Source organism: Bos indicus x Bos taurus, chromosome 26 (assembly GCF_003369695.1).
Source record: "Bos indicus x Bos taurus breed Angus x Brahman F1 hybrid chromosome 26, Bos_hybrid_MaternalHap_v2.0, whole genome shotgun sequence".
Lineage (NCBI taxonomy): Eukaryota > Metazoa > Chordata > Mammalia > Artiodactyla > Bovidae > Bos > Bos indicus x Bos taurus.
In genome coordinates, this window is record NC_040101.1 from 26,027,557 (window position 1) to 26,054,019 (window position 26,463).

The window sequence follows — 26,463 nt, forward strand, 5'->3', positions numbered from 1 at the left end:
TCTTCAAATTTTCAGTATTCCAAAATATTTCAACTATTTCTCTAAGAAACTATGGTATTTGACTCCTAAGAGTTCTCAGAAAATGCTCCAACACATCCCACGGTCAGATTCCCTCCACATTGGTCAGACTCTCCTTCCTGAGTCCTGATCTTTTAGTCTGATCTTATTGACTTTCATCCTATCTCGGCATTGCCTCTCTGATGAATACAATATGCTTTTATCACTAAAAAAGAAAAGAAAATCCCTGTCCTTGCAGTAGGTTGATTTATTGAGAATTTAACACAGCAGGATAACCTATTAAGACAGAAACACTGTGTCTTCTTTCTCAACGCTCCAGACTCATCAAGCTGGAACAAAGGCTAGGTCCCAATTCCCCACGTAAACTTTTCCAGACAGGCAGCCAGCGCTTGGTTTCCAAGTACTGGACTCTCTTTTCCCCCAAAGGGAGACTTCACAGCTTTTTTGTTACTGTGTTTCAGAGCCAGAGTGAGAAGAGAAAGAGGCTTGTACTTGGAAGTCAGTGCTAAAATCATCTTTGCTTGTTTCTCCAAGGTCTAGACCAGTCCAGGGAAGTTAGTCAGATTCGTCGAAGTTTTGGTACTCTAGTTGAAAAGAGAAAAGTCCAAATCTCTGAAGTCTATTTCAATAACAGTAAGAAGAATTGTTGTTCTCTTAGCCAGATAAACAACATTCAGAATGGCAGCTACTCACATGGGGTTGCCTGTGACTACCCACTGTATATAGACTATGAACGAAGCCTTCGGAAGGTGTGCACAACTTGATTCAACACAGAGGGAGTGAAGACGGCTTTGGAGGGAGCCGCGTCTGAATGGGCCAGACAGACACCTGTCAAGGGCCAAGTGTAGTGAAGACCATCACCAAATGACGTTAAAGCCATTCCCACCCTTCCCTGGGCTGTGTGACAGCCAGCATTTTTACAGGACCCAAGGATGGAGGGAGCCTGAAATAACTGATATGAAATAGATCAATAACTGTAGTAATTAAGGGCTCTAGTCCCCTGTTTCTTTTTTCATTTTTCAATGAAAACAAACTTTTATATGTTTAATGTTTCCTATCTTTTACTCTCCAAGTGTTATGGAACAAGGGGAATCCATGCCTGTATTTCTTTGGACATTTTGGAACATGGTCACTGTGGAAACTGACCAGGAAATTAATTTTCTAAGTAGGTTTTTGGTGTGGGCAGTCACTTCACAGAGCCTCAGAGATGGTTTGGCCTGCCTTGACCTCCTTCTTCCCCAGGAGTACTTCCACCCAAAGGACAGAGATGTCCCCTAAAGTTGCAGGGTATGTTGCGAAGAGTGGCAGCAGGAATGGGATATGAAGTTGGATGGTTCATCTGCTTTGTTTGGGCACTTTCTGAGGTTATTTTCACTCCATAATGGCTTATTAATTTCAGCTTAGTTAAAATGAATGTCAATGCAGTGCCACCCACTGTGTTAGGCACCAGGAAGCCTGGACAGATAATGCTTGGTTCTGGCCCTGGGGGTCTTCAATGTTTATCAGGGGAGACAGACAGGTGAATGGCTAAACTACAGGGAGATTTATGCTAGGAGAGGAGAAACAGAATGCTGTAAAAGCAGTAGGGAGGGAGTAAACAACTCCACCACAAATGCTCCCCTCCCCTTCCTCGTCTCTCTCCCCCCAGCAGAAGGTGCTAGGCTCTGGATTCTGGCAGAGGACGCTGGCCAAAGATCATAAGCTATAACAGCTGGAAGCCATTAGTCCCAATGCAATGACAGGAGAGGCCAGCAGAAGGCTGAACACAGGAGGTGAGTCCAGGATGAAGCAGCCCAACTCAGGTGCCATCTGGATCAGGAAAGCAGATAGGGAAGAGATAAAACCTGAAGCAAAAGACCTCTTGCTTAGTTAACCCTCCACAGGCCATGCCCAGGGAAAGGCTGAGAACCATCGACAGGTGACTTGGATCCAGCTATACTGGAAATGTCCTCAACACCTGCACCATGGTTTCTGTTCAAGGCAGCAACAGGAAGGCTGTTTTCTGAGAACTGGAGACCTTGTATCAGGCATTCTGACAGGTACAGGAATGGGAAAACTCAGGCCAGGCCCCAAAAGAGCTAGCCACGTTTCTACAGATAGAAACATTAAAAACAGTATGCAAAGTGGAAAGGCCAGTCAGTGCAAGAGGAAACACTGGGTGAGTTGATAAGTAAAGGTCTCAAGGAGGAGATGACTCTGTACGGGGCCCTGAAGATGGTTGGAATCCAAGTAAGTAGAGAGAGAGCATGGGAGGAACTTCTAAGAAGACATAGTGAGCCCAAGCACAGGACCTGCTGGAGAAACGAAAGGGAACGTGGAGCCTTTCTGAATTCTATGAGGGTAGAAGAGTGGGCAGGAGGAAATATCTGGTGCAGGTAAGTGTGTTTAGTCACTTAGTCATGTCCAATTCTTTGTGACCTCATGGACCATAGCCCTCCAGGCTTCTCTGTCCAAGGAATTCTCCAGGCAAGAATATTGGAGTGGGTAGCCATTCCCTTCTCCAGGGAATCTTCCTGACCCAGGGATTTCACCCAGGTCTCCTGTGCTGCAAGTGGAGTCTTTACCATCTGAGTCACCAGGTGAGGGAGGAGTTTTAATCCCTTGCTATGGACATTAGCCTGAATCCTGAAGCAATGTGCAGTGGCTAGCAGATTTTGAGCAGGGTGGGGACTACATAAAAGCAAATTAACTTACATCATATTTTTCCCTGGAAAACAGAGCTCCCTGCCCAATAAACGCCATCCGATTGCAAGATGTCAAAGCACAGCCTAGTCTCAGATTATAAATTTACCTGCCAACTACTGAGAGTCATATCAGCCTGAGAAGGTTTGGTCTCTGCACTGTATTTATTTCCCAGTCAAAAATGCAAGGCACTAATAGCAGTAGAGAAAGAGGCAAGCTGAGGTTGAGTGGGTTCCCGGAGCACAGGAAGCCCTGGAAGTACAGAAAACACAGTAAAATGTAGCAAAATCAAAGGGTAAGATGGAAGTCCAAACTCTGCCACTCAGTCATCCTCCACCAGGTCAAGCATCTACCATTTGGCTGGCTTCCATCCCCACTGGTGGTCAAATGTGAACCAGTCCTTACTGCTGTGCCTCATAATTCAAGGCAGAAGTGCACACAAGCACTGCCAGAGGACAGCGACCAAACATGTGGGCAGCATCATTTGGAAGTGCCTGGTGGTGCGGCAAGGTACATGCAGCAGTGGCATCCCGCCACCACTTTGCTAAGTGACCTTCAATAACCCCCTGAGAGGTGAGAAAGGGTGCATTCACCCGTTCTTATTAAAGCAACCAGGGGCATCTGCCTGGAGCTTAGGGAAGGGCTGTCCATCCAAAACCCATGCTTGACTTGGCTGCGATGAACAGGAGGAAAACATATCACAGGCACCATCCGTATTCAGGTATTCAATGCTGCTTTGCCTCATGGTAAGTGAAGGTGACATGAGCTATTCAGTCAGAGAGAACTTAAACTGACTTACAAAACACGTATTCAGTTTTAGCAATCACACAGAATGGAACTTGAATTTTATAGTGAAAGCTTCTAATGGATTTAATATTCAGCTTCCTGGGATTCAAATTAATACCTACTTTTTTCTACAACATGCCTTCTAAAGTGAAATTCAGCTACAACCACTAATCCATTTGACAAATTCTCACTCATCTTTTAAAACTTAAGTCAAACATGACCTCGGTTCCACGTCTTCTACTAACCACTCTCAGTAGACTTAATCACTTCCTCTTTTGTTACCAAAGCACTTAATACACCTCTATCGTAATGTGTTTCCCTGGACAAAGACTAACTCTTGTTCATCTTGGTGATTCCTGTGCCTGGCACTGTGCTAACCACAGAGTAAATTTTTAATAAATGTCTGCTTTTTTGATGCCACACTGGGTTTATTTGCTCTTAATCCTATGTTCAACAAGAACTACAAACATACTTTATTGTTGAATTCATCTTTGTTTGCCAAGACTTACGTGCGCTCTTAAGTATAAGCCTGTCTCCTAAGATCTAGACCCAACTGCCTAAAACTTTCATACCTGGATGTTCCATGAGGTCAAACTCAACATGCCCTAACCAAACTGATTATCTTTTTCCCAAAACCTGTTCTTTTTCTGTAGTTCATCCATGTCTAAGTAATATCCCCAATCCCCACTCATTTATCTACTCAGCTGAAATCCTGAGAACCACCCTAAAATCTTTTGTATTGCAACATCCAAATAAACTCTAAGTTGAGTTGACTCCATGTCTTTAGCCCTTCTCAAAGCCAACCTTCCTCTTCAACCTTCCACCACTGCAGAAGTCCAGGCCCTCAGCATCCCTTGCCCAGAGCACCATGTCAGTCACTAGCGTTTCACTTGCTCTATTTCAAATACATAGGTCTATAACTTCTTTTTTTCTAATATATAATGAAGAAGTTTTCATATCAACAAACCTAATATTTAATTATTACATGATATTCTACCACACTAATGCATTTTAATTGACTAATAAATCTCTCGTGGTTGGGCATTCAGATGACTTCTAATCTTTTAAATAATTATTTCAATAGTAGCAATCATTCTAATAATAATTTTTATAAGGCAATGTCATACTGGACTCTGATGTCACTCTCACCATCCTTCACCCTTACCTCCCGGCGTGACCTTTCTAAGCAACAGATCTGATCCAATGACACCCTACTCTGTATTCTGTTAAGAACAAAACGTTAACACTCCACTACCTAGCCCAGAACAGGAGACCCTTCCTCTGCAGCACTTTACCACCTCTTTCCTCTTCTGCCACCTCCTCACATGGGCTTTCAGTCTACCCCCTGCAAAGACCTGGGGCTTCCTGAACATACTTCATGCTCTCATACATCTAAGCTTTCATGCATGTTATTTCCTCGGCCCAGAAACCCCCTGCAACCTGCCCCCACCATGAGTCCTCAGTAAACCCTTCCTGATACATTGACCTGGCTTCAATATTAGGTTCACTATGAGCCCTCCTGCCCTGCCAGGTAGAGCCAGCACCTCCTTCCTCTGTGACCCAGAACATCTATCACCCTTCTGGACAAGTCTCCCTGAAAGCAAAGGCCAGGGACACAAGAAACACACTCCAACATATTCAATAGATAAATGATTTTTTCTTTCTTCCAACTAGACCAGTGATTCTTGACGCATTTAAAAACTTGTCCCAGGTCAAAGAACTGATGCAGTTGAGCAGGACAAAGAGAAGCATGGACAGGTGAGCTCAGAACCTGTAAAGGTAAACCACACATTGGTATAGACTTCTGCCTAGTGATACTGAGCAGGTCGTGGAAGCTTCTGAGTAAGGAATGCCATGATCAAAGTGACAATTCCTAAAAATAAATGACACATTCTGACTGGTATCATTTTTTGAAAGGATGACTGGGGTAAGGGTCTCCTTCCTTACCACTTCCTCTCCCTCCATCACTTCTAGAGGTTGATGGTTCGGACCCTAAGTACTCACCTGAGGAGTTCAGGGTAAACTCAGCATGCGTGAGTTCATACACAAGCAGCTGGGGGTTTCTAAGGAAAGCATCTTTATAGCTGCTTGAGAGGAGAGGGTGATGCAGAGTACTTTAAACCGTTTATAGCTGTCTTAGGGTCCAGCGGAGGCAAGATGGGCTCTCCAGACAGCCGCGTCATGAAGCTATTATTGTTGAGGAAATCTTCTTCAAGAAATAACTTTTTACAACCTTGCGTCTCCAAGACTGCTCTCCTCTGAGCTATGGAATGCTGATGCACTGTGATTTGGGATCAAGGCAGGGCGGCTGAGACCAGGAAGCCAGCGCTTTATCATTCCAAGCCGACTTTCTGGAGCTAACCTGTGTGCTAAGAGTCTGCTCTGACATCAACTCACTCCTCTCCAAAGGTCCAGAGTGGCGTCAGGAAACCGTCCATGCATATATCTCCTGTCACTGTCTCCCCAGGGATGATTAAAGATCGGAGGTTCAGGCCAAAGACCACTTTGGATAATTGCATCCTATCTCTCCGCTACTCTTCTTCTGTGTCTGTCCTTCTTGTCTGGCCTGGCTTGACTGTTTTAATCAGTCAAGTGCCTCTCCTGCTACCATCCCCCAACAAGGGAAAAGGACCCCCATGAAAACAGGCTGCCGATAACCTCACAGTCTCAGGAGCCTGTGCCCAGGCTTGCCTTGCACCCCTTTCCTCCAGCTCTCTTCCCTTCAGGTTGGTCTCTCCATTAGGCATCTTTTCTCACCCTCTGACTGTAGCACACCTTCTTTCTCCAACTTGGACCTCTTCCCTCTTGGTTCAGCCTTGTCTCAGACTCTGATTTTTCTGCCTTGGCCTGCTCTAGGTCCAAGATGACCTTGAGGACCTTACTCATAGCCAGATGCCCTTGGGAGACTCCCCACCTGAGTCACCCTGGTCTTAAAGACTGACTTGGCCCCTTCTGATCCCAGTGCCCTGCAGGCTCTAAGTTTACTGGACACACAAGAACCTCAACTGGAGCTCCCAGTTGTCTGCATCCTCCTTGGCCACCCATCTACCTAGATCTGTTGGCATTAGCCAATGTCTTCTGTGCCACTTCACAAGAAGAGAACTGGGCTTGAAGCTAGAACTCTGATGTCCAAAGCCGTGCAAGTGAAAGCATTATTTGCTCAGCTGTGTCCAACTCTTTGAAACCCCATAGACTGTAGTCCACCAGGCTCCTCTGTCCATGGGATTCTCCAGGCAAGAAATCCGGAGTGGGTTGCCATTTCCTTCTCCAGTGGATATTCCCAACGCAGGGATCAAACCCTCATCTCCTGCATTGCAGGCAGATGCTTTACCATCTGAGCCACCAGGGAAGTCCTTAGTTATGCCATTAAGAAGCTGGGTAACCTTGAGTATATGAGAGTCTTCTCATGGGGACTTAGTTTCTTCATCAGTTTGATGAGAGGCTTGAACCTTCAAATCACCTACTAGCTCTGCACTGCTCCAAACTGATCACGTGATGCCCAAGAAGACCCTGAGTACCCAGCTAGGACAAGGGCCGTTTGTCAATGGGTAGCCCCATCATGGGATTACCCCTTGTTTATAGGCATCAGTTGTCCTGACATCAGGGAGATGATAAGAGTAATAGTAGTAGGATTTACTGACTTTGACACCTGGAGTCAGTTACTGGCTAAGCATTTGCAAGTATTTTTCATTTATTCCTCCTCTCAGCCTATGAGGTAGGTACTTGCATATCATGATTACACAGATGAGGAAATAGAAGCTTAGAAATGGTTAATAATGTGCCCCAGACACCAGCTGCTGAGAGGCAGAGCCAGGATTTGCACAAAGTGGCTTCTTGACCAAACAGCCCCCTGGGGACCAGCCAGCCTTGCCCTATGGGGGTTCCTCGTGGGAATGCCAGAGCAGAGCCCTGCAGCTCACTCCTGGGAACTACTGAATGCTCAGGCATCTTCTGCAGGTGACACGCCACTCCATTCTCCCTGGTCTATTGTCGTCTGACTTTGAAGGAAACTCAGCACCCCTGCACTCCTTGACTTCTCCTCAGTGCAGGAAATGTTTTCCATAACTTCTTAGCACAGGGCCATGGCACTGGATATCGATACTATTTTAGATGTGTTTAAGAGATGATTCTGGAAGGTCAGAGTGTCCATCTAAGCCAAGGGAGGCCAATAAGCCATTGTATCATAGAGCTCATGTTTCCAATTTGGACAATCTGGGTTTGAAGCCTGGACTGGCCTCTCTGCAGCTGCGAGACCTTTGTCTTTTTGCTTCGATGTGCTCTCTTCTCTCTCTCTTTCTCCCCCTTTGAACACCCACATTCATTCTCACTCTGTTGCCTTCCCAACTTTCTCATAAAATGGGGATAATTTTCCATTCTAGCTGTTGCTGCCATAACTGCAGTTCCTGAGGTCTTACACCACCCACTTCTCTCCCAAGTCTCAGTCCTAAATGAAAGATCCACTTAAATACAATCTCTGCCTGTGTGGGGTCCAGGCCTGAAGTGCCCGTGTGCTCCCTGGGCCTGGCACAGAGCCCCCACAAAGCAAGGAGCTCCCCAGACACACAGTGTTGAGACAGATCATCTGTGCACCACCAAGAGGGAGCAATGAGACTGTGTGCGCGTCTGCACAGATGGAGATGGCTTTCCGTGGGGTTACAACGCTGGAGGGCTCTCTGGGGCTCTGGAGCCAGGCCGACCTGGATGCAAAGCCCTGTTTCACCAGCTCTATGTGCCTAATGGGGCTTGGGTAATAATGGGTGGAAACTTGCTCTGCACATACTGCCCAAGGCTGGCAACCATCGCTTTTAATTTATACTCCATTAAGAGAGATAGAAGCAATCAATGGATCAGTGAGAAAGTACACAAGACAGGTGGCTGGATAGAGGGAGAAATAGAAGGGATGCAGAGGGGACAACATTTACTGTTGTTTTGGAAGTTGAACAGACTTTGCCTAATGCTGGCTTGAGACAGGTAGAGATTCCTTTTCCCATGAAAAAATCAGCTATCAGAGATGGGCTACCTGGAAACTGGGAGACATCGCTGAGCAGAGGGGAAGCCAAATTGAGGTTCCTTTAAGTGGAGTGGTGGTGGAAGGGGGTTGCAGTGTTGAACATCTACTCTTTGCACTCTATATAAATTCATTCATTCTTAGGTTTGCTTTTTTGACCCCACTGAGAGCCCCATCTACAGATGGGAAAGCTATGGTTTAGAGAAGGTAAACAGTGCACCCAAGGTCCCACAGCCAGGCATGCAGTGTACTCTGAAGCCCTTTTCTCCACATCAGAGCTCCTCGCTGGGCACTAGGGAGGAACAGGAACAGTGAGTAAGTTTCTAAACCAAGCTGCACGCTGACCGTCTCTGACAGCTGGGAGATAGTCATCTACATTTCTCGCACCTCTGTCCTCTCTGGTTCATTTCTTTCCTCAGTTTGGTCATCATAGGACATCCTGGGCCACTCCTCAGGGTTACGCTCATGCTGTGGAGGGACAGGCTGTCTGTCTGCTCCTGCACCCAGGGCTCTCCACGTGGAGGTGCCAGCACAAGTTGGGTGCCCGTTTGTCACTGAGGTCAGTGTCTCATATGCACTGGCTGGTCTGACCCCAACTGCGGGGGTGGGGCTTCGCAGCCTCCAAATCTGCCCTGGAGTTATTTGGCAGCCAGAGGATCCCAGGATGCTCGCCCCTCATTACCCGGACATGCCTGCCAGCTGAGCGCGTGCTGAACATTGACGTCTGTCATTCTGACCTTGGGCTGGTAATGGCGGGACGGGCTGGAGGCAAGGCACGTGTGCCAGGAGCAATCTCTCTGCTTGGCTGAGCTCACCAAGAAAGAAAACGATAGTCATCTCTTTCACTGGTGGTGATGGCTGTTTTTGTCACAGGCATCTCTAACTTAGGGGCAGTGAGACCCATTTGCTATGTAACTGTGCATCAGAACATTAGGAAGAATATATCGCCCTGGCTTCCCAGACTCTCTGCAAAATTGTCTCTTGTCCATGATGCTCAGAAAACATACCCAGAAGGTCCAGGGAGGACAGGGCAGGGAGAAGAGATGGAGTAGGATGCCCGACATGGGCACCTCATCAGCCCAAGAGGTTCTTTTCATGTGCAGCTCTCTTGCTATCAGCCGCCAGCTCAGAAGCCTGCTATGGTTCCCCATGCCCTTTTGCACCAAGTTCTAACTCCATTCCTGAGTTTCCACGGGTCTACAACATCTAGCCCCACCCATCCCTCTCCAGACTTGCCACTGCTAAACACAATATGCCTCTAAAGACCTCCAAACCCTCTTTCCCCTATGAGATTGTCATCTCTCTCCTCTTCAAATCCCAAGCTTTATTCCAAAAGTCTGCCTGATTTGCACCTCTATCTTTCACTGGCTCAGACTATGCCACAGGATAGCATCTTTCTTCAAGTCTGACACAGTATTAATTTTTCCAGTTATTTCTAAAGCTTGCATAATGTTCTTTATTGAACATCTTCTATACACACATAGATGCATATACGCATCTAAAGAAACCCAAAACCAATAAAAATAAAATTACAAAAAAAAAAAAAAACAGGTTAGGCAAACATAAATCATGATGAAGTACAGTAAAGAGCTAATTTTTATTATTCCTCTTAAATGCATGAATAATCTTGGTACAAATCACATCTTTATTTTAAAAAATATGACATACTCAATGCAAACCTCAAAGGGCACTTTGGAGAGAAGCCAGGCTATAGGTTTATATTCTTCCCATTTTCAAATAAAATGCAAAAGAAAAAAAAAATTAGTAATCATTTTAATGAGCCTTTAAATAAAATTTTGGCTAGAGCACACTGCAGTAATTTATACAGGGGACCACATGCATATATTTGCTGAGAAAGGGACTTTGTGACTAAAGAGTGAATTTCCAAGAATCACTCTCGATTCCTTTCCTTTAAGTGATTAGCTTGAATTGAACCACACTTCACATCCACCCCATCGCTGAGTCACACTTGCAAAGGCAAATGGAAACCTGTAAACCAGTGTCTTTCCCCTCATTGATTCACCTCTCTTTTGATTTCTTCTTTCCTTTATTCTGATTTCTCAGTCCCTGAAGTTAGCCACTTTCATTCTTGGGGTTCTACTTTCTGGTTCTTTTTCTGAACATACCAAGAAAAGAAAGGTTTGGAGTTGGAATCAGTTATAAATGAAGACAGTTTGGTCCAAGTTCCGTTCTCCTCCTCTTTTCACTCCTTCCTTTCACACATTTTCCCCTAAACTCATCTCCTGAAACACTGCTCTAGCCTCTCAGTAACTGTTAATTTATGAAGCAAGAAAAACGAGCTGGTTGTGAATTAACAAGAGTGGGACCATTTCTCTCCATCAGCAGAATAATCAATCTCTCTCAGTCAGGCAGCAGATTTGGTTTTAAAAGACAGGGAAGATGATTGGAAAAAAACACAGGTGGTGGTGTGCCTCCTGAACAGGGCAGGATGTGAGGCTTTCAAAAAACCCAGGTTCTGGGGTCTGCTTCCTCCCTACAGGAAGCCAGGAAGCAGGCAGCCTAGCAGTGGAGGTCCAGGAGCCCTGTGGCTGGCTCACGGGTCGCCTGGATTCCAGGGTGTGGTCCTGGGGGCAGCTTCTTCTCAGGGGTCCTTTTCTGTAGTTGGTTTCCTCCAAAACAATACTACTTTTCTCATTTTACTCTAATTATGGTCCTAGGAGGAGGGGACAAGTAAACAGTCTTTATCCCCACTTTACAGCTTAAGAAACAGAGGCTCAGCAATTTAAGTGACTTGGTCAAAGTTCCCCAGCTACTGCAGAGAGAGGCCTAAACCAGAAATCCGATCTGTTTTTTTCCTGACACTCTGCCCTGAAGGACCCAGTCTGATTTCTCTGATAACTGTTTGCCTTGGGCACACTTTTCAACCATTCTGTGCTTCCAACATGCTAGAGGCAGCCTGGATTCCAGACCCTTGATTTCTCATTCAGGTTCATTTGAGACAGAATTCCAGCTGAGATATCCCTCAGGCTTTGAGACCAGAGACATGAGAAGCTATAGATATTTGGATGAAGCCTATAGTTTGTAACACACACTGACTGAGATGGGTAGGAAGTACATATTCCCAACTGCTCCCCACCTGCACCCACCGTGGAACCCAGTCAGGGTTCTCCATCAGATCTATGCGCTCTAGCTGTCAAGAGCTCCCGGGCTTGGCAGAGAACATGGCTCTGCTGCAAATGACTTCATGACCTTGGGCAAGTCCCCAAGTGGTCTCTTCTGTTTAGTGACAGCCTTCCTAGACAGTCTCTGAGGGCCCTTTTATCCCTGATACACAGTGAGTCTAAGAATTAAGCATGAGTAAAAGTGAGTTACTGAGCACATTAGACCAAGGTAAGTGACCATCAGCAATCAAATCTGAGTAGGTCACTGACCTCTTGGTGTCAAACTTTCATTGTTTGTAAATGGACTAATGATAGTACCAACATCATACAGTTGCTGGTGAAGTATTAAATGGGTTAATTTATATGAAGCATTTAGAATAATTTTGGCACATAGTGAAACTTCTCAAAAGCTGCTAGCTGGTATTTCACCTTCTAATCATCATTATCATCATCATCATTATTATTGCCATTTTATTACTATCATAAACACTTGTTACTTTTGTTTTTTAAGTTATTACTGTTGTTAAATTTTTATTTTATTTTGAAGTATAATTGATTTGCAATGTGTTTTTAGTTTGAGGTGTATAGCAAAGTGATTCAGTTATATATATATCCATTCTTTTTTAGACTCTTTGGAAACAGAAACAAATATTAGCTCTAAGAAGGATTTCTCTTATTCGCTTTTTAAATATAGCTTATTATGCTTCTTCTTCTGAAGGAAGAAAGCAGGGTCAACAGAGATGAAATGCCTGGTTGAGACTGCAGGAAGTAGGTGGCTATGATGGAAGAAGTATGCCACAGAAGAGCTCTTCCCTTGCCTGCTATTTTGATATGCGGTGTCCTCACCCCTGGGTTGCCAGAACAGATGCAAACAGCTTCTCCAGCTCCCTTTCCTGCTGGAGGAGGGCTGTGCATGCCTAGCTGAGAAAGTGATGCTCATGGGAATTGCATCAGCTCATGCTGATGGGGCTCCTCAACTGTGCCATGGAAGATGCTGCCGTTTTGAGTTCCACCAGCAGAGACAGTTGTTGCAGGGAATCAGCCACCTTCCGAACAAGGAACTCTGACTTCAGAAGACCTGACCTGAATGACAGGGCTTAGCTGGCCAATGAAGAGAAAGTGTTAGCCACTCAGTCATGTCTGACTTTTTGCAAGCCCACAGACGATAGCCCACCATGCTCCTCTGTCCATGGAACTCTTCAGGCAAGAATACAGGAGTGGGTAGCCATTCCCTTCTCTAGGGCATCTTCCTGAATACATGGCCATAAATCCAAGAGTTATGGGCATCACACCTTCCAAGGACTACCCACCTGACTGCCACCAAACCCAAAGTCCACAGATCATCACATATCACCGTGTAGCTCTCTGAGAGGCACAGTCCAAATGGTGGCCAGCCAGGCCATCTAAGCAGGACGGAACCTCAAATAGTTTAGGACCCACCCTAGCCACTATACAAATAAGGAAATGGATGCTCTGCGAGGAAGCTCACTTATTCAAGAACACTCAGTAACCCAAGTGGAGAACCAGAACCATAAAGAAAATGTCTGCCTCCTCCACCTGTCTTAATGGTCTTACCCTTACCTGATATAAAAGGTCCCTCCGCACTGCAGAACCTACTATGTGAGTCCTTTGAGTCAAAGGGAGTGCTCTGTGAGCATTGCTCAGCTTAATTTCTCTCTCACACAGATCATAAAAGCAGCACCGCAGGGCCCCAGTAAGAGCAGCTTCTATGTGTCATCCTTATCCTGTTGCCCCAAGGACCACACTAAATACCAGCTTTTTATCTGAAGACTTACTACTCAGAATATGACACATGAGGCCAATTGGGTCCAAGGGATTCAAGCAAATTTGGGACAGCCTGCCAGGTCCCACACGCTGAACTCCACATCCTAGCCTATCTAAAACATTTCAAAATAAATAAATTTATAAGAAAATAGGCAGAGAAAAATCTCTTAAGGAAATCAGGAAACAGGGACAATGACAGTGTGGCTGCTCTGAGCCTTTCTCCTCACATGAGGACAGTCACCAGGAGCCTAGATTACCACGGCAGTCCCCACCTGGCCCACACCTCTCACGGGCACTATCTGTCTGGCCCTTGTCTGCATTCACATTTGAGACTCTAGGTCTATGCATGCAGCTGTTTTCTGTGTGCATCCTGTCTGGCTGAGTAGACTCCATATTTCTGAAAGCAGGAACTTCCCATCCAAAACACTTTGCTCAGAGCAAGACACTTAACAGATGGTTTAATAGCCTAAAATTATCCTTATTTTTCTTTTTTCCATTCTTCTTTTGCTTTGCTTTCGTGTAAGAGATTTTAATATCTGTGAATTGATATTCTAAGGTATTCACAGATACCTTAGAACTGATTTTCCCTGACCCTCCAGCAATCTTAGGAGACATGGTCAGGGAAGGCAGGGGGTGCAAGATTTTAAGATTCTGTGTTTTGTTTAGAGGTTTTCCATTGTGTCAAAGAGAGCTCAGGGTTATGCTGCTGTATTGAGAGGCTGACATGGAAATAACCAACATCTGATCAGACACACAATGCCTCTTAACAGCTTGACAGAGACGGCCGGCTCATCAGAGAAATCTGAGTGGTGATTCCCACTGTATTTCTGCAGGGTAGCCTGGAAGTAATTATCCTTCTCACTGGTAAATCAATTAGGAAAGGAAGATCTAACACTCCTCTCCTCCTCCAAGAAACTGATAATCCTCTAACAGTAATGGGCAGAAAGCTCCAGGCAACAGAGTGACTACGCATCCAGGAATGAAAGCAACCTGGTCTTTGTATCTGTGGCACGGGCAGCCAAGCTGAAGCAGGTCAGAGTAGAGAGCATGGCCTGTGTGGTCAGACAGAGGTGAGCAGGGATCCTGAACCCCCTCTTACCAACTACTTTAGAGAAAGCAAATGGCTCATCTGCCTGAGCCTCAGTTTCTTCACCTGCCAAAGGGGAATAAAACTACCAGGGCTCAGGGGATTAAGAGAGAAACTAAAAACTGAATGTAGAAATGAGCTTAGCCCAGTGCCCAGAACTTATTATGACCTCAGTGTTAAAAAGTCCTCATTCTCTTCTGATATCAGTGCTTACCGTCTTCCCACACCACCCCCCCCTCACTCCATCCCCACACACAGGCACACACACCTCTACCCTGCAGCAATTTGATCACACTCCCTGGCAGTCAGGACTTTCTGTGCTCTATGTCGTTTCCAAAACACTGTTTCCAAATCTGCAGGTGGCAGCCGCTTTCGAGCCAGAGCAATTAGGCCATAACCCGCCTGCATTTCTCCATTCACTCAAAGATTTGTTCTTAAATAGACACCCATGATAGCTAAGCCCCTCTCTTGTTGAGGCACAAAGACTTTAGCCTGTTTTACGAAGCACAGTGCCGGTAAATGCAGGCTTTTAACCTTGACATGTGTCATTCTGCATGGGTCTGTGGACAGAGTCAGCTGACAGTAATGAGTTCCAGGAACCCAGGGATGTTTATCTCCTACAAAGCGAAGGGTAGGCTGTGAGCTGGAGCTCAGATGCCACCAGAACAGAGGGCTCCTCCAGAGGCAAGCCTCAGACACACGCATCAGAAACTAATGCACTGGTCCTCAAGCTCAAAGTGCCAGGCTCAGACATCACCCAGGAAATGATCAGAGAAAGGAAAACAGCAAGAAATGCAGAATCACATCAAATACAACTAGTGCAGATCAATGCCATTAAAACAGTGCTGATGCCACCACAGGATGGCCTAGAACAACTTCAACTCAAGTAGCTCCCGGCATTTCACATCTATACTCTATTTAGGTACAAACTAGTCCAAATTGCAGAAGGCAATGGCACCCCACTCCAGTACTCTTGCCTGGAAAATCCCATGGACAGAGGAGCCTGGCGGGCTGTAGTCCATGGGGTCGCTAAGAGTTGGACATGACAGAGCGACTTCACTTTCACTTTTTACTTTCATGCGTTGGAGAAGGAAATGGCAACCGACTCCAGTGTTCTTGCCTGGAGAATCCCAGGGACGGGGGAGCCTGGTGGGCTGACGTCTGTGGGGTCGCATAGAGTCGGACACGACTGACGCGACTTAGCAGCAGCAGCAGCAGTCCAAATTGCAGCTTCCTTAAGGGAGCATTTTTCCCTGGTGGCTCAGACAGTAAGACATCTGCCTACAATGTGGGAGACCTGGGTTCGATCCCTGGGTTGGGAAGATCCCCTCAAGAAGGAAATAGCAACCCACTCCAGTACTCTTGCCTGGAAAATCCCATGGACGGAGGAGCCTGGTGGGCTGCAGTCCATGGGGTCCCAAAGAGTTGGACACGACTGAGAAACTTCACTTTCACTTTTCACTTTCATGCATTGGAGAAGGAAATGGCAACCCACTCCAGTGTTCTTGCCTGGAGAATCCCAGGGACAGGGGAGCCTGGTGGGCTGCCGTTGATGGGGTCGCACAGAGTTGGACACGACTGAGGTGACTTAGCAGCAGCAGCAGCAGCATTGCCAGATGTTTCCTAATTCGTCCCCCAAATAAACCTTTATTTATAAATAAACCTGGGGAGACTCTTGAAGTCTCACCATTTACAAGTATAACAAGCGTGGTGTGATTTACAGAGAGGCTCTTTCCTTATCTTGCCTGCTTTCTAAAGTGGTTGGGAGGACTGGCAATTTATACAGATAACAATCCTAAAAAGAATCTGAGCATAGTAGATGCTCAATTAATGCTAACTAAGATTAATACTAGTAGGAGACTCTACACACATCAACATTTCTACTTTCAACCTAATAGCTTATTAGCTTTCTACACTGAGAAATTTTATGTTGTCAAAAAAGTATTAAGACATCAACAATTAGCTTTGGGAACAACTATATAAATGTGAGCATACTTTACTGTCTTGCTAAGGGTGACAGAACTCTGATGCACTCACAGCCTCCAGGGAAAGCACTAGCCATCTGTTACATAAGTAACTCATTAGGTGAAAAGTCACTACTTCAACAAGATTAACTGAAAAATCTGCTAGAGACTACTGCCATTAGCTGCTTGATGAACATCGGGAGCTACAGATAATTTGAATGCTGAGAGAATCAAAAGAATCTTGCTTAATTGAGACAGATGAGAATTCAGATGACCACTGGTTTAAACTCTGAGATACATGTAAGACAGGACCTTTTTAAAAAGTTGTATTACAAGGTCATAATGACCCACACATCACTACACCAGTAAAGAAGCATACAAGGGTATTTTATTTATATCTATCATTTTTCCTGAGTGGCTTGAGAAGTATAGGTCTAGTAAACTTAAACATTCTGGTTAAGAGAAAGTCACCACTTGGAATATCTGTGCATTGCCAACATCTTGAGGCTCAGGATACAATCAAAAACACTGGACAATAAAATGAAACAGAATTTAGTTTCATCCCTCCTTGAATGATTCAGAAAGCACTTCAGGATCACTCAGTCTCCTTATGAAGTCAATTTCTATGGCTAGTTCCAAAATAAATAAACCAGCAAATCCATGGCACTAGCCTATTGTTTGTCTCTTCCTGATCTGAGTGCAGAAAATATCTGCACTTTTAGCTTTCTGGGTGGCAGTGCCTCTTACATGGGATTTAACTGCATTTTTGGTGGTGTTTCTCTGAAAACACAGGCAAAATGGCCTTTTGGAAAGAGTTTGGGAGTTTCTTATGAAGTTAAAACATATGCACGTGTGTGCATGCTTAGTCAGTCATGTCTGACTCTGTGCAAACATGTAGACTATAGCCCACCAGGCTCCTCTGTCCATGGGATTCTCCAGGCAAGAATACTGGAGAGGGTTGCCATGCCCTTCTCCAGGGGATCTTCCTGACCCAGGGATCGAACCCTCATCTCTTATGTCTCCTGCATTGGTAGGCAGGCAGGTTCTCAACCACTAGCACCACCTGGGAAGCCTATAATTGGCTTAACGTTTGTTAACTGGGCAATAATTCCTCTGAGAAATTGCTCCAGAGAGCCCATGGTCTGAACATCATCTCTGGGATGGGGAAATGGAGGTGCCTTCTGCACCAGTGGGCATCAAAGCCTAGCTTTACGTTCTTTCTAACCCTCAGCATTTGTCTTATCCTCTCTTTGTCTCCCACACGACTGACCACCTGTAGGTTATACTAAGAAGAGATAAACTAGGAGTAGAGAAAAACGGCAGAAGACTGAAAGATATGTTATGAGTAGGAGTCTAATGGAAAACATATGTGACAGATGACTACCAGAATGGATGCAAACAGGCATGACTCCTCATATGCCCCTTGGGAAAATCCTTAGAAAAGATAGCTGATCTATCATCTCCATGAAGATATGATTACTTTTGTTGTGGTCCAGTCATAGGTGAGAGATCATTGCTGAAGGACATCTGCCATGTGTCAAACACCTACTTCTTTCTTCTCCCAGAGTGCAGACACTCCTTGTGATTTCACTTGACCCCAAATCACTGTGTGGGTGGGAGGAGCTTTATGTTGAGAGTCAAAAACAAACTATCCATCCTGCCGTTGACTATCTGAGCGACATGGGAAGGACATTTGTCCTCCGTTGCACTCAGCTTCCTTCTTAATAAAAGGATAAGGCAGAGTGGAGATGGATCATGGCTGACTTGATTCAGTCAAGTTTAATCATGTGTCCATATCATGGACATGGCACTGAGCTTAAATTCCAGATCATGAAGCAAGCTGCCTCAAGCTCCCAGGTCCGGACTAAACCATCAATTTTAGAGCCTGGCGCTATGACCATATGGAAGGAAAAGGAGCAAAACGTGGTCTGAAGCCAGAAAACCTGGACTGAGCATCAGGAGCCCTCGGCTCTTACTCTGGCTCCTTTTTTAAACCTGGCTTTGGGGACTTTTCTGGCATCAGTTTCTCATCTGGAAATTGAGACTATTGTTATACATGAAAGATTCTTAACCAAGACTCCATGGACATCCTGGGTCAAGAGATGGGATTAAGGATATTCATTAACATCCAAAAATTCTTAGAAAAATTTTGTGGAGGGGGGTATGTGTCTAAGAGGAGATCTAGAGCTTTAAACATATTTGCTGAGGAGCTGCAGTTCAAAAACCATCAATAACCACTTGTTCAGATGAAATCTATGATCCTTCCCAGGTCTAACATTCAATAATTCAAACAACAATATTGAAAAATGGAAAAATGACAACTCTTTGGGATTAAAAAAGAGAAACTACTCAGCTAAAACCAGGAACAAGCATGTACACAGTCATCCTGATTATCAGGTTTTTGGCACCTGGCTGGTGCCCACGCCTGCCCATTCCCAGGTGTGGGCACCCCTGGAGCTGCTGGATCTTTGGGCAACAGCCACCAATGCTGAGCCAGGAGTGAGTCACCAATTCTGCTTTGCCCTTCACTGGGAATAGCCAGGTGGGAGTGAGGAGAAGGGTTGGCTCTGGGTTATGATGCTAAGGGTTTGAGTCCAAGTCACTCTGCTTTGAGTAGCACTGGCAATCATTGTTCTCAGTCACAGCTTGGACTCTGCCAGGTTGGAATCAGAAATCAGGGACACCTGAACAACGGGTTTAAGATCACCCCTGCACCTACCTCACTAAAGAAAAGGTTTGCAAAACCACTGGGGAGTAAAAATCAGATGACAAGGGGAGAGCTGGGCAGTGCAATGCCATTTTCAGTCCTTTCAGTTCAGTTCAGTTCAGTTCAGTCGCTCAGTCGTGTCCGACTCTTTGCAACCCAATGAATTGCAGCACGCCAGGCTTCCCTGTTCATTCACCAACTCCCGGAGTTCACCCAGACTCATGTCCATCAAGTCAGTGATGCCATCCAGCCATCTCATCCTCTGTCATCCCCTTCTCCTCCTGCCCCCAATCCCTCCCAGCATCAGAGTCTTTTCCAATGAGTCAACTCTTCGCATGAGGTGGCCAAACTACTGGAGTTTCAGCTTTAGCATCAGTCCTTCCAAAGAAATCCCAGGGCTGATCTCCTTCAGAATGGACTGGTTGGATCTCCTTGCAGTCCAAGGGACTCTCAAGAGTCTTCTCCAACACCACACTTCAAAAGCATCAATTCTTCGGCACTCAGCCTTCTTCACAGTCCAACTCTCACATCCATACATGACCACAGGAAAAACCATAGCCTTGACTAGACGAACCTTTGTTGGCAAAGTAATGTCTCTGCTTTTGAATATGCTATCTAGGTTGATCATAACTTTCCTTCTAAGGAGTAAGCGTCTTTTAATTTCATGGCTGCAGTCACCATCTGCAGTGATTTTGGAGCCCAAAAAAATAAAGTCTGACACTGTTTCCACTGTTTCCCCATCTATTTCCCATGAAGTGATGGGATGTTGTGTCCAACTCTTTGTGACCCCATGAATCACAGTACACCAGGCCTCCCTGTTAATCACCAACTCCCAGAGTTTACCCAAACTCATGTCCATTGAGTCGGTGATGCTATCCAGCCATCTCATCCTCTGTCATCTCCTTCTCCTCCTGCCCCCAATCTTTCCCAGCATCAGGGCTTTTCCAATGAGTCAACTCTTCGCACAAGGTGGCCAAAGTATTGGAGTTTTAGCTTCGGTATCTGTCCTTCCAATGAACACCCAGGACTGATCTCCTTTAGGATGGACTAGTTGGATCTCCTTGCATTCCAAGGGACTCTCAAGAGTCTTCTCCAACACCACAATTCAAAAGCATCAATTCTTTGGCGCTCAGCTTTCTTCACAGTCCAACTCTCACATCCATACATGACCACTGGAAATACCATGGCCTTGACTAGATGGACCTTTGTTGGCAAATTAGAAACCCTGAAATGGCCTTTCGTATCTGTGGGGTATCTACTGGGGCCAGGCCTGCCTAAGTTTCTGAATAGGAAGGAGTGCCTCCCTCGCTTGGGAAATATCACATCTCCCCACAGCCAATAGATCATACAGCACTTATTTTCTATAATCATCCATCATTCTGTGGAACCCAGGCCCCCTTCTTCCAAGAGGTCTCTGTGAGCAAAGTCTGACCTTATACAATTTCACCCAGGAGATTTTTCCCGACCCAGGTATAGAACCCACATCTCTTACATGTCTCCTGCATTGTCAGGTGGGTTCTTTACCACTGCAACACCTGGGAAACCCAGAGTCAAGCCAACCCATTCTCAAATCCCAGATTTGTTAATCACCATACTATCTGTTACTGTCTGGCTTTAAGGTAGAAAGTTACTTAAACTCTCTGAGCTTCAGTTTCTTCCCCTGTAAAATGGGGATAGTAATCATTTGTACCCTAGAGATTCACTGTGAGGACACATGAGATAAAGTGTGTAAAGCACACAGCACAAGCCCTCCGTGGCACAGAGAAGCTCCTAAAATAGTTACATCATTTTACCATTGTTGTTGTTATTACTGTCACTACTATCTCAAGGCACTTGTTTGAGTTACAGTGTCCATGGTGCTCTTGACATATAAAATAGACATTCTGCAAGTGACTCCATGGCTACTGTCTTTTTCTGAACTCTTGGCCTTTGGCTTCCCTGCCACTCCACAGGGAGTGCTCAGGACCCAATGATCCCCCTTCTCACCTTCCTTTTGTTGGTGGGGTTGACATAGAGGTAACTGAGGACAGTCTTCAAACCCACTTTGTCATTCAGCTTTTCATAGGTGGTGCCATAATCTGTTGATCTGCAGGTAAAAGAGGAAGAAAGAAAGGAAAAGATTGTTTTACCAAATGGGGGATTGTGTTTCCAGGGGAGCCCAGCTCTACCCCAACCTGCATCTTTGTTCCCAAATTACATGAGTGCTTAGAAAGTGTTCCTCTGAGATAAAAGGCCCCATTAATTTTAGAACAGCAATTAGACTAATGCATCTGCTTACTACCTAAGCTTGCTCCCCTTTGTTCCCGGACTTTCTCAGAGACCTACTTTCCTGCCCTTTGTGAAGTGGTGCGGTGACAGGAGCTGTGGAGGTAGGCTGCCTCCGGTGCTCAGCCCTCTATCCTCCCAGAGCTCTGTGGGGAGAGGCCTGAGTCCCTGCTGGGGGAGCAACAGGGAGAAAGGCCAGACCTTCTGAGGTACAACCACCTTCACGCCCCCCTACTGAGCCTGAAACCAGGAGACCCTCAGAGGGGCAGGAAGTGTTGCATCCAGGAGCCTCACGGGATCCAACAGCCAAACCCGGCCACACGCAGCAGAGTCCGATGCTTCCTTCCCACAGGAGCAATGGTGCATCAGGGGAAGAGCCAGCAACACTGAGCGGCTACCATTCGTTCTCCATGCCAATTTCCTGCTGGCTACCTGTTCCTCCTTTGGGTGCTCTGACTAAGACCACGAGCCAGGGCTCTGAGAACAAAGGCAGGCCAACCAATCCACAGGCTCCTTCCTTTCCATCCCGCCTCTCTCCTTTCCATGGAGGAGGGAGAGCCAGTACCCAAAAGTGGATTCAAGAAGCCGAGCTTCCTGCTGCTCCCGCCTCGCTTCCCCACCCCCACCCCACACACCTCCCTCCCTTTTCAGGACCTGTATCATCAGGTTCTCATTCTGTCTGCCATCACCTTCCTTAGCTAGACTCAGGAAATCTCTCCCACTGGAGCTTCAGGAAGCCACAGAGGACTACTCACCATCTCTACCGTCAGGTGACCCCAGGGGTACCTGCATTCCAACTCTGGCCCTGTGCTCTCTTGGTAACAGTAACTACCTGCCCTTGCCTTTTCCTTGATTACCTTCTAATCTAATCTCCCTCGATTTACCCACCTTCTAACTTTAATCTGCTTCTGCCTTGGCCCACAGCTTAGCTTTATAAGCCAAGTGTCCCAGGCCTGGCTTCAGTACCCACCCTCTGGTAAGGCTTCACTGGCCTTCTCCCTGGTTGCCGCTCATTTCTCCTCTGCACAAGTACAAAGTTCCCCATCTGTTGTACACCCAAGGCACATACTGTGCATGAAATGTACTCTTTGATTTTCTGATATTGTCATGATTAGTTTCCTTATATTCTGTTTCCCTCGCCACAACATAAGGTCCTCAAGGACGAGGAAATTCAGGGAATGCTATGAGAAGAGGAAAGAGCATGAACTTGGGGCACAGCAAACTCTAGTTCATTCTTAGATGGGCAGATCCCTGGTTTCAGGACCAAGTGCAGGTTACTGCACCTGCTGGAGCCTCAAATTTCCTACTCAAAAAAATGGGGATAATCTAATCTTACAGGGCATTTACGAGGATAAAAAATACAACATGTTGGAAACTTCCTAACAGGATGTAGGCATTCTGAAACGTCAAAAAATAAATAGACATAAATGAAAATACAAAGGACCTTCATGTCTTCTTTCAAAATGTACAGAACATCTTACACATCATGCACACTTGGCACATTTACTGAATAAACAAACGTCAGTATTTCTAATCCTTCCTTAGGCTCCAGGCCCCACATGGTCATTGGTTATGCGAACTTTAATAATCAGCATCCCCCCAAAACTGAATTCTTATCTGCTGTCTCCTGTCTACCTTCGGCACCAGGAATCACTGCCAATGAGAGAAATCCTTGCCTTTATCTCTCGAACCCAGCTCAGTCTCCGGGTCTTAATGATTCTATCTCCTAAATAACTGAGACCCCTGATCGTCTCATGCTCATTCCAATGCAGTGGCTAGTGAATCATCGTTTTTGCAACAATCCCCCAATCAGATGCTTTTCTTCAAACTTCTCCCCCTCCCACCAATCTCCATGCTGTCATCAGGCAATATGTCAACCACACAGGTCTGTCCACCGTACTCCCTGGTAGTAATCACCCACTGCCTACACACAGTGAAGTTGTATCTTTCAAGCTTAGTCTTGTAAAGTCTGGGTGTAACTTCCCTTACTAGACCCATTTCCAGCCACTGGCTCCTCTGCCCCTTCCTCTCCAGCCTCATTCAGCTCCTGAATGTCCTGAATTTTTATTGCCTACATTTGTGGCACAGCATTCCTCTCTGTCTGAGCTATCTCTACCCCCTATTTCCTTTACTTAGTAAATTTCTCTCTAATCTTTATTCTCAACTCTATTATCACCCTCCTTCCAACTTTCTCACTGGGGAATTAATCTCCATTTCCTTCGTGTGCTTGTACTACCTCACACATTCTACTATTCTAGTGTTTATCCTATTGTTGTGATCATACTATTTTTATTCTGTAACTTTTTCCTCAACTATACTTCTGCAAGAGCAAAAAGCCATTTCTTATAACAGCCCAATGCATTGCACCATACATGGTACTAAGTGTGCTGAAAATCTACTGATTACTGTAGTGTTTTGCTTTGTTTTTATTTTCAAGGGTTAATGAATATATGAATCTGTCTAAATCTACTCACATGTTCTCAAACACCTGCTGATGTCCAATGACAACTCAACAGAGAGCCACACCTAGAAAACATACCTGATACTTCAGATGCTGGCCCAATTTGCAGAATGGTAAAGTCTTTTAGCATCTGGTACCAGGGAAGGACCTAGCATCAGGTTAAATGACACCAGAAGTAAGGTTAAATGACCAGTCATTCTGATCTCCTATCCTATCCAGGGCAGGGGAGAAGACATATCATAATCTTGAGAGACTATCAATAGTATATTTTTATTAATACAAATAAAAAAATTTTATAGAACAAACTGCTTCTTGATTCTACAGTCCTGAAGGCACAAAGATAGCACCAGGTGGGGAAAGAACATTGAACTTGGAATATAGAGTAAAGAACTGACTCTGAAATGTACTCAAAGTGTTACCCTGGAAAAGTCTTCTCTACGTCTGTTAAAGAATGAATCACCCTGACATTTCTTAAAATGGCAAGGCAGACATTTCTTAAAATGGCAAGGCAGACATAATTCAGGACTACTGCAACAGGTATAGGGACCACAGTAATGAGGTTTTGAAATAGAGAAGGGAGATTAGGCCATACTTCGAATACACCAAGGAAAAAGTAGGAACTTAAAGCCAAAGAGAAGGGTGGGGAATCAGTGGATAGAACATTACTAAGAAGGTATGGAAATTCTTTGCTGACTGACAAGATTCTTGCTGAAGGCAGGCTGGGGTGATCAGATGTCACCTGGGTTATGGTTGGGGATGAGGACTTCCATCAGATATGGAGTGCAATGAGATATTGTGAGGGGTGGTGGGGATTCTGGCTAAACTCACTTAGCAGGATTGTTGCTAAAAATGGGCTCTTGAGGACATATCTAAGGACTGGCCCTAGGTGAAAAGAGCTCAGAGGACTCTGACTAGAGCCTGGTCAAGAAGAGAATCTTTGCCAAGCCCCATTCTATCTTCAACACAAGAGTTTTAACTCAGATAATCATAAGGCCCCTTCTGGACTTTAAATCTTATTATCCCACCAACACAGCGCTAAGCTGTTTCCAACTAAAAACTTTTCTTCATGCTATATATAGCAAACATCTTGCTTGTAAGAGCGAAATTCTCAGGTCTCCTTTCATGACTGGTGTCACAACAGACTTCCTTCCAGAATCCAAATAATCCTCATCAAAGGTAGTGTACTTAACATGACGCATAGTTTCTCTTTCTGGAAGCTGCACAACCAACTCACATTGACTTTGTTCTTTTCCAAAAGTGGCTGCTGAGGGTAGGAGCTTCCCAACAAAGGATATGCCATGGCTCAGCTTCCTTCGCTTCTGGGGCAGCAGCTGCTCAAGCAGGCACATAGACACAAGTCTCACTCAGTGAGGGTGCCTCAAGGAGCCAGTGGGCCCTGGACCAAAGGAGGCCTAGACTCTGTCCTTTCTAGCATGGTCACTGCACACTGCGCTGACCACAGAGTGTGGTGGGCTTCCTTCCCCTGGGCTAGGGGCAGCTGGCAGAAGCCTCTGCACCACTGCCAGAGCCAGCAGTGCCTGGAGAAGTCACTTTGACAAAAAAGCAGATCATCCTTCACCTCGTGACTCTAGACATCTGCTGGCAGGGTCACTTAGAGGAAGCAGGCTCATTTCCCTATTTTAAAGCTAACTTCCCAAATCCTGATGCTAAACTCCTAAAGCTGAAATGTCCAGCAAGCTGGAGACGCCACACATGCACTGGGCACCTGCCATGGGCTGGGCCCTGGGCCAGTTACCATTTGGAACAGCTCAGAACACACAGCTAACCTGGCAGGCAGCGTGTGAGAGGTGCCCAGCCACAGCGCTCCCAGCTTCTGTGTCTCTGCTCAGATTCCTCCAGTTCCAGAAGGTTACTCCACTGCTCTGTGTGTGTGTGTGTGTGTGTGTGTGTACCTCTTGCTCTTCTGTTGTCTTTCATTATGAATTATTTCCAACACACAGAAAACTACAAGATGCCAACCATAAATCTACCACTAGATGTATATGTTGTCCATCAACACAAATACTTGATTATCTTTTCAAGTGTTTTTACATTTACATAAATGTTATCCCACAGGATATATGTTCTGCAGCTAGTTTGTTTTGTCCAACATTCAGTTTGGAGGATTTTATGCATGTTGACACACCTAGCCATAATCCATTCGTTTTAACTGCTGCGGAGCATTGTAGTTTACCAATAAACCATTGTCTGTTTATCCTTTCAAACCCTGATAAATGTTTTGTCTTTTAAAATTTGCTATGATAAATATTTCAATCACCATTTTTACACAAGTCTTTTCCAGAGAGACATCTTGATGTGAAATTACAACTCATACCCCATGCACAACTCTCATACCCTAAACATAACTTCTCTGCTGGTTATTGACAAATTTTTCTCTAAGGGGGCTGTACCTTCAAAGAGACACTCCCTTAGTCTCCAGCTCCAGAAACTGAGTCCTTCTTTATTGCCAGGGCCTGAGTCCACAGCTCCTGACCAGTCTTGTAACAGCTTTCTCTGTGTCCAAAATCTTCAGTTTCAGAGCAACTGAATCCAGTTAGTAGCTGGACCCTGAGTCCTA

At 45.4% G+C, this 26,463-nt stretch overlaps 1 protein-coding gene across 3 annotated transcripts in view; it reads right to left on the reverse strand.

The window, feature by feature from the left end:
- The window catches only part of SORCS3 (sortilin related VPS10 domain containing receptor 3), a 633,894-nt gene that overhangs the window by 332,491 nt on the left and 274,940 nt on the right, over positions 1 to 26,463 (reverse strand). For all 3 annotated transcript variants that reach the window (XM_027529080.1, XM_027529079.1, XM_027529078.1), the window contains exon 3: positions 21,146 to 21,245. In XM_027529080.1, coding sequence (XP_027384881.1) covers positions 21,146 to 21,245 — 100 coding nt within the window. The remainder of the gene's footprint in view (positions 1 to 21,145; positions 21,246 to 26,463) is intronic.